The sequence below is a fragment of the Fusarium venenatum genome (assembly GCF_020744135.1).
Source record: "Fusarium venenatum strain MPI-CAGE-CH-0201 chromosome Unknown EDB82scaffold_4, whole genome shotgun sequence".
In the NCBI taxonomy this organism is placed as follows: domain Eukaryota; kingdom Fungi; phylum Ascomycota; class Sordariomycetes; order Hypocreales; family Nectriaceae; genus Fusarium; species Fusarium venenatum.
The window spans coordinates 8,074,052-8,083,514 of NW_027072132.1; the positions used below are offsets into that span (position 1 = coordinate 8,074,052).

Below are 9,463 nucleotides of genomic sequence, written 5' to 3' on the forward strand. Positions count from 1 at the left end.
TCCTGGTGGAACGTTGTTCTGGCGGAATGGTCCGTGCACGACCCCAGATCGCTATACAATCTCGCTAACCCTAACCGTCGTTCTGCCAGAACGACAGGCCTGTGTGGCTTGTTGCACGGCAACTCCTGTCCTTTCCCGCTCTGTCTCTAGGCTTGCCAGATCATGACCTCTTCCCACCTCAAAGTATTCGCTCCATAGTGTGACGGTTGTGATTCCCAAGGGATAAACTAGTCCGTACTACGTTTATGTTGGCAGATACGTAGGGCATTGTGATACTGAGCGTAGTGAAGTGTCACGTCTCTTGATAGTGAATAGAGCGGGTAAGGCGTATTCAGGTAAAGATGTTTTATTGATAGCTGTCGAGCTAAGTGTACTAACTAATGCTAAGTGAATGTATATATACTCAAGAGATCCTTAAGGGATCGCTTAGGCCTAGGGATCGTAGTGATCCTGGATCACAGGTGCTCTTGGAGCGTGGTAATCCCGTGTAAGCGTGATCCACTTGTGATTGGTTTGGTGAACTCGGGAAGCGAGTTCACGATTAAATGGGTCAAGTTGCATGAAATTTGTGGGGTACACGTGACGTAACCGCTAGGGTCGTAACACATAGACCCTTTGCAAAGACCTGCTGGTATAACACACCACCTCTCCAATAGGTGGAGCCCATATCTGTTTTAACAGTGCTTGTACTTTAGGGGCCAGGCCTTTGACCCAGTTTAACGCTATGCACTTTCCATAAGTGCTCATTTCTTCACCTCTTGTTTTTGCTTATAGCCTTAGTGAAAAAATAGTGGGGCCTACGTAATTATCTGTTGGGTTGTAACACTAAAGATAATACTAGAGACCCAGTCTCACTCTAAGTATCTGCAAGGAAGGATTAGAAACCATAAGAGCAGCTCCCCTGAGTTAATAATTAAAGCTATAAAGTATTTTAAGAAAGGGCAGAGTATTATTCTATATAAGATAGCCTTATAAGGGGCTAAGATCTAGTAACTTTATTAGGCAAATAAGATACTTAGCCGGCGGCATAGGGTAAAAAGAATATGCCTACAGAGAAGAGGGAATATAACTATAGGGAAAGCCTAAGAGATAATTAATTAGGCAGATATAGATACGCAGATAATAGGCAAATTATCAAGAAGTGGTAGTCAAGGAAGGTTAAAGCAACCAGGTGGCTGGCGTTATAGTATATGCGGCAAGACTGGTTATAATGCAAGAACCTATTAGGAGGGTATTTAGACTAATGAGAATTAATATAGTAATTAATTTTAATTGATTAGATAATATATTATGCTTTTATTATAATTTGTCTTAGGAAGGTTGAAATTTTTATCCCGCGCACTTATCTGTCCCGCACGCTTATCGTGTACGTTAATACATTTATATGGGGCTTTTATTCTAGATGTGCAGTTGGAAAAGTATAAGACAGTAACTAGCGGCAATAGTTTGGGAGGCGGGTGTCTGGAAACGATAGAACTGAGATATGAGGGCGTAAAGTTACTATCTTTATCTTCTGACTCCAATTTCCTATTCGATGCGGATCAGTAGTTGCGTGACAGTCTACATTGAGGTCAAAATCAACACGCAAACTTTAAAGTAAAATACCCTAGAGCCGTAACCCGCGGCGATGGATTTATCTCCGACGAACCCGCTCGCCGCCCCGGATCCCTACAATCTAGAGTCCACATTCCCGCTCATTTGAACCGAGGAGCCCGTGCAGCCCTCTTATAGAACAGCCCCATTGGTGTTTCACCTAGACCTGGGTGGACGGCCCAGATACCGTCGTCATCACTCATCGGCGACACCACCCCAAACCCTGGACGTGCGAAACCATCTACGCGGCTACCCACTCGCAAAGGTATCCAAATCAGGCGATTTTTTATCTGTGGCTGCATAGCCAAGCACAGAAAGCAATTGCTATTGGCCGTATATAATGAGGATACGTGGCACGCCCTTCTAGGTTTTAAATGCAACTTGGTGTTCGCGCAACCTTGTAAATGCTCGTATATGTACTCCGTACTATTCCTGTATATGGGATAATGTCAAATCAACTCTACACCCTGGCAATAATCAACCCTACTAGGTTTAAAGTGGGTCCATAAAATCAACTCTACTAGAGTTGATTTTGGACTGTAGGACTAGGAGGTATCACCGATCAATGTTTTACCGTATGCTTCTTTAATATGGAGTGAAATCTCGGTGGCCCGGCATTGGCCGTCCTTAGTAACGTAATGCTTTACCGCGAGTTTAAGGCTATTTTTAATCTATCGAGTGAAAGACCTTCCTAAGAGACTCTGAGGGGTTCGTGCTTTTGTAATATGCGCGATAGCATTAAGAAGATATCCGCGTACCGCAAGATGGGAGACGGCATCCAGGCTGATCTTGAAACCTTCTATGTTATATGTGTTGAAGATGTTCTAATAGTATGGCAACGGGTTAAAAAGAGCCTTGTTATTGAAGTTGTGGCATCAAGAAGGGAGCTCTTTAACTTCATATTGTCTATCTGCATAAGATAGAATTCTTAGGCTCCCGGACTCTTGCATTATTTCAAAAGCGGCTCGCGTATAGACCTGAGCAAGGAATAGTGAATAATCCGGTCGAAGGGGATCGTCGTTCAGGTGGTCTAGTATGAGGCCTAAGAGCCCATATACCTGGTCCTTCGGACCCGTGGCCTTCCTGAAGTGTATCATTCCCTTCTTAGTACATGCACATAAAATCGACAGACTAAAGTAAGCCTCGAAAACCCGTGAAGAAAATCCTGAATTAACAAGAGCAAACAACCAGGAATGTTAAAGCTAAAGCAAGATTGGAGCCGCCGTATAATCTATCCGCCGTGAACCACAAGATTTGTCTCTGATCGCAGTGACATAGTGTTATCAACCATGTAGAGCATACAGCCTTTACTTTCAGTATCATTCAACCCAATAAATACTACACCAGTTTTCTTTACCACCATTCCATCGTTTTCTGCTGAACGTCGAAGTAAAAGTTTAGACATAGGAACACAACAGAGACCAGTCAGATTATGGCACAGCTCCTAGTCAAGCGAGGAAGAAAGTCTTCTCCTCCCTTGTAGTGACCTCCCCATCCATAACGCCATCGCAGTACGCCTCGCCAACAAATGAAAACAGGCTATTCTCGCCTCTCTGGGACCCACCTAGCTGGTCTAAAGGGTGTAACACAAAGGGGATCCTCCCACCGCAGAAGATAACAACTACATCGGCTGGCTGGCCCTCTGCAGGGCCCATGCCAAGATACCCCATTTGTGTCAGGAAAGGCCGCTTTCCTTGCATGACCTTCATACTGTCGCGGTAGTACTGTCCTATCTGCCCTCTTTGGCGCTGCTCCTCCCATTCTGCCCATCCATCTGCCCCCACAGAAGTCCGCCGGCTCATTTCGTCGAAGTGCTGCAGGTTCTTCAGGCATTGGTCATGGTAGGTAACCACATCAGGTGTTGCCCGTTGTGAATCCCCCTCCACTGTCCAGTAGACGTCGCCAATGGGCACGCGCCATCTCGCCTCCTCTTTGCGACGATATGTTAGTTCACCGTGGATTGGATAGGCTTTTCCCATAGAACGCTGCCACAACTCGTCCACCTGAGAGAAGAAGCCCAGATATCTGACATGGTCCCAGCTCAGGTCCGTCCAAGAACCCCCTTCAGCCACTTTCTCAATTAAATCGACCATATAGCCTCGCAGTCCCAGGACATTTGGATTGCCTTTAGGGGCTGGTATAAACTTTACCACGCTATCCTTGCCTGCTGCGGCAAATAGGTGCTTGTCGGCGCGCTCGTTAAGCGTATAGAATGATGGTCGCAGATTTGATCGCCAGTCAGGCACCCAAGATGGCAAGCTAGCTAGATCAGGGACCTTTGGGAGCTGGGAATAGCAGAGAGTGTCGACACGACCACTTCTTTCAATTAGCGCACGTGCAGTTTGCGTCAGGATACGCTCAGTGCTTCCCTCGGAGGAGTCGTAATTGGGCTGGATGCCTAGCCTGTCGGCGTCGACTGCGAGACCGAGAAGCGCAAACACCCGGTCACGGTGCACGGTAGCACGTGTGTCATGGCCTACAAAAAGCTTCCGTAGTAACATATGTAGTTGGTCGCCTCTGTGTTTTTGTTCAAGTGAACGACAACTAAATAATCGCGATATTGGCTCCTCGGATACCTCCTCCAGGCGCTCCGGAGGCATCTCAGGCCTTTGGAGCATCCTATAGTCGCTCCGGAACATATTGCTGATAGCGAACTGCAGCATCAATAATGCCAGCTGGGTGAGCTCGACGGGAATCACCTTGGTCCCGCACACGAACAAAGCTTCAGTGCATAAGGAGAATTCCTGTACGATCCAGGCGCGTAAGAAATATGGTCTCTCAAACCAGCTTTTGAGCGCCATATGTTTTATTAACGGAGCAAAGACGTCAGCAGTGCGAGCAAGCAAGGCTTGAAAATGCATCGTTGCTTCATCGGCCGGGTTTTGATTTGTTATGATGGGTGATAGCAAGTGGTATCGCTCCCGCGTTAGGAAGCTCTCGAGCCCCAGGTCACGAGCCTGTTGACCAATATGTTGCCACGCGTCCATCAATTTATCAGAGCCGTCTGCTGCTGGGCCTAGCCATACTAGCACTTGCTTTGCCTCCGAGTAGATCCTCCCCATCATCCCGACCTGTTTGCTCTTCTCGCTGTTGTCTGCTTGGTTGATACATATTTGATCAATCCATAGCGTAATGGTCTCGTGCCGCCTGCGCAGGTGTCGCAGCGCCATTTCTAGCGACTCTGTAATAGGTATGCTAGTTTCTGTCCAATGCCTGGATTCGTCTCCAGGTGAGCTGACGGCCCAAATTGCTCGCGATTTATTGCCGTCGCCCCAAACATACGACAAAGCCATGAAAAGGTTCGACGGCTTCTCGATAGTGGTTGTATACAGACGGCAGACAAGACGGTCGCCCCAGATCGGGTTAGCGGCCTCATTGGGTTTATCTTTCAAATTATGGGCTTGGGACGGATAGAGCTCCAACAGCCGGATCTCCGTAGACGCCGTCTGCAGTTTTACCAAGTCGTAGTCAAACTCCTGTATTTGCTTCATCGCATAGGAGGGAATTATCATGGAATGTGTTTGAATGAATAGTATAAGTGACAGCAAACTTGTCAGAGTTTTTAATTCACCTAGAGGATACTTTTGTTTAATAGACTAAAAGCAAATTTACGGAGCTATTGTAGTCTGGCGGGTCTACGGTAGCGGCACCTTGGCAGGAGGTGATAGATCAGTTAATGAACGCCCTTGCTGTCCAGGTGCTGGATTCGTGGCGGATGATAACTGGAGCTTTTGATCCGACTGGCGTAAACATGTATTGAATGTACCTTTTGTTCCCTTGCTCTTGGCCCAGGCCGGAATCAATATTGTCGAGCTTGACGTAGCTAATGTCCGTCAAGCAAATCTGCATGATGGCCGCAGAGCCTTGCTATTGAGGGTTTTTGACTGCAATGCCTAAACAGGTGTATCTCGCACAGATAACGCAGCCTCTCAGAAAGGGCAGAGTCAGACAGCAAGAGTGCCACTGGACGCCCGATGGCCCTGTGCTTCCATCGCTGCGTGGTCAGCTGCCCGCCATCAAACTCTGTGTGGTCAATCTGTGCTGAGGGGCTTTTATGGCTGCAGCCGGTCAAGCAAGCCGTTTTGACAGGGTTTCCACCAAAACCGAGAACAGCCATAGACCAAGGTTGTTCTCTCATGCCTCGGGGAAGGAATAAACTCTGTTATCCATCCGTCTTTTCTAGAGAAATAGCAGGCATGTAGGCCGGGTTGGATTTAATTATCTGCTTATACCTAGAGTCATCATGCAGCCGCTTTCTATTGATTTGCAGCGATTGGGGATTAGCACACTAAACCATAACATGTAAGCGAGGGAAGGCGCACAGGTCAAGTAATTTTTGTATTCGGGCCTAGAACCTAAGGTCAAAAGAATGATGCACGGGCCAGAATAACGGTACTAGGTGCCATTACTAGTGGTAATTGGTATAGTAGCAAATTCCAACTAACGTGCACGTATAAAAAGGATGTAATTTCATGAATATAATGGGGACAGGGGGCTAGCGCACGCATGAAAAGTGTGTAATTTAGTAAATCACAAGCAGTCCTTCGTACAGCAGACGGAAATCACTGTCATTAAACCATCTGATCTGCCGTGACAGGGCGTGCACGAACCATGATTTCGTGTATCAGGACCTGATACGCGGGGTAATTGGTATAGTAGGTTCACTCCTTCAAGGTCGATGAAAATCGAAGGCTGAACTGTTGGACATCCATCCAGAAGATCGACCAGTTGTGCTACCGCAGGCGCGTCATTAACGAAGATTACGACTGGCTTGCTTTCTAATGCAACAGTAGCCAGTTGTTCTGTGACTGTTTCTAGAGTCGACGCAATATCTCGACATATAAGAATAAACTTAAAAGGGAAGAATAACGCCAGCGATAATAGTAGCCTATACTAGAAGCAATATATCTCGCTAATAAAGATAGAATAATTACAGTAATATATAAGGAAGTTATCCTTAAATGGGATAAACTACTTATATTTAACTAACTCTGCAATAAAATTCCTATTAAAACTATATAATACTAACCTAGTAAACACTATATGAATCCTAACTTCGCCAGTATAAGATAAATAATTAAGAAATAATAATTCTAAAAACTAATAAAAGAATTAAAGGAAACCAAGAGGAATACTTAGATTAATAACCTATAGTTTAATAATATTAAGCCTTAGTATAATAAAGAAGGAATTTAATATTAGGATAATAAATAATAAATATACTAGGAATTAGTATAAGAAGTTATAAAGATAGAATAAGATAATAATATCTATATTTAAGCAGTAATAAAAGAGGAATCTAATAGCAATAAGACCCTTATAGAAAGTCTAATAGTAATAGCAGAACTGCATAAATACCCTATAGACCTAGATTATACTAAGATCTCTTAGATATCCTATATTATATACTATTATCCTATCTATAAAGAAGATAAGATTATTTATAATTACTTCCTAGCACTAGTAAAAGAATATATATACTAGAAGGTATATATCCCTATTAATATTATTAAATATTATATCTATAAATAATATAATAATAAGGTAGTATATTTAAAAACTAACTAGAGTATTAAATATTATGCCCTTAAATATATTAAGAATAGAAGAAAGATTAATTAATAGAGATAGAAAGTCTATATAGCTAAAGAACTAGATAATAAATACCTAATCTAGGAATAGAAATAAAATAGAGAAGGAGACCCTAATAAAAGAGTTACCCTAAAGCCCTATAAATTATGATATCTTAAATAAGAAAATGCAAGGGATAATTAACTTAATAAAAAATATTAGGATAAATTAAAATAAGAATAAGAATACCTTAATAATGCCTTATATTATAATAAAGAATATAACCTATATTACTTAAGCTAATTAGGAAAAGATAATAGCCTGCTATACTAATAGAGCTATAGTATAGTAAAATAAATAAAAGAGATATAATATTACCTTTAAGAGCTCTATAGATAACTAAGAATGGTTAATAAACCTGCTTAAAACTGGAAGTATAAATCAAGGGAATATAGCTAACCGCTCTTATAAATAGCAGAGCTAATATTAATATAATTAACCCTTATATAATTAACTAATTATAGCTACTATAGTAATATAAGACTTATCCTTATATAATAAGGAACTTAGAAGGCTAACTATTTAACTATAAAGGAAGACTAATTACCTAAGAGATTAATTACTTAAAGATATTTATTAGAATATAAAGATAAAATACTAAGCTTAATATCCTACCTATACTAGGATATAACTTAATACTAAGATACCTATAGTTATAATGCTATAATCCCTGCATTAATTAGAGAACTAGCTAGATTAGTAATATTACTAATCTCTCTAATAATAATTAAAATAATTTAGAAATAGATAAAGAAATGAGATCTTAAACTTTAATTAACCCCTATAGCGAAGTATAGTATAAACTAAGTATTTACTTACCTCTAAAAGGAATATAATATAAATAAATATAAGGCAGAGTAAAGAGAGTTAGAAGGACTATTATAATATTTAAGAACTAGCTATAAAGCCTAAATAAATAGCTAGAAAAGAAGCCAGAGATAAAAGATAGACTTAAGAATATACTATAGGAGTATTATATTTATAATAAACTCTTTAAAGAAGAACTTAATACTAAGGTACTATAGTACTTATACTAGGATTATAAAATTTACCTTATCTTAATAGCTTTATAGTTTATTACCTAGATAATATCCTAATCTTCTTAGATAATAATATAAAATATAAGGAATATATTTATAAGGTCCTTAAAGTATTATAAGATATTAACTTATTAGTAGAACTAGAGAAAAGTTACTTCTATATTAAAGAAGTTAACTTCCTTGGATATACTATCTTACTAGGAGAAATCTAAATAGATTAAAAGAAAATCTCAGCAATATGGGATTAGCTATAGCCTATAATAGTTAAAGAAGTATAGAGCTTCTTAGACTTTACTAATTACTACTAATACTTTATTAAGGACTTCAGTAGAATAGTAAACCTATTAATTAAGCTTACTAAGAAAGATAAACATTTTACTTAGACCTAAGAAGCCTAGAAAGTATTTAAGAAATTATAAAATGCTATCCTTAGTAAACTAGTATTAATTATATTTAATTTAATAAAAGAAATAGAACTAGAAATAGATATATTAGACTTTATACTAGGAGGATAAATTAGTTAATAAGATAAAAAAGGGAGATTATACCCTATTGCCTTCTATTCTTATAAACTATATAGAGTAAAACTTAATTATCCTATTTATAATAAGGAATTCCTAGCTATTATTAACTATTTTAAGGAATTTAAATATTACTTTATAGGAAGCCTCTATTAAATTAAGGTTTATATTAACTATTAAAATATCTTATACTTTGCTATAACTTAAGAGTTAAATTAATAATAATTATATTATATTAAATACTTATATAAGTTTAATTTTATTATTATATATTATAAAGGATTTAATAATAGATATATAGATACTATTAGCTAATAATTAGACTTTAATACTAGTAATATTAAGATAAGTAAGAAACTCCTAGAGAAAAATAATAGAAGAGAATACTAATTTATAATGCCTATAAGGACAGTAATGCGCATTAAAAAGAAGAAACTATTACTCTTACTACTTAAATATAAAAACCTATAGGAATAGAGGGAACTAGGTAATTTTATAGACTAGGCCAGAGGAGAACTATAATTAGAGGTTAGGGTTAGGGTTAGGGTTAGGGTTAGGGTTAGGGTTAGGGTTAGGGTTAGGGTTAGGGTTAGGGTTAGGGTTAGGGTTAGGGTTAGGGTTAGGGTTAGGGTTAGGGTTAGGGTTAGGGTTAGGGTTAGGGTTAGGGTTAGGGTTAGG

The 9,463-nt window shown here is 39.7% G+C and overlaps 1 protein-coding gene across 1 annotated transcript; it reads right to left on the reverse strand.

The window, feature by feature from the left end:
- Positions 1-3,041: 3,041 nt before the first annotated feature.
- EDB82DRAFT_542501 (heterokaryon incompatibility protein-domain-containing protein) lies at positions 3,042-5,084 on the reverse strand (the record flags this gene model as incomplete). Its single annotated transcript, XM_025726106.2, has 1 exon — positions 3,042-5,084. One exon carries the CDS (start codon positions 5,082-5,084, stop codon positions 3,042-3,044), a length of 2,043 nt encoding a protein of 680 aa, XP_025594639.2.
- Positions 5,085-9,463: the final 4,379 nt, after the last annotated feature.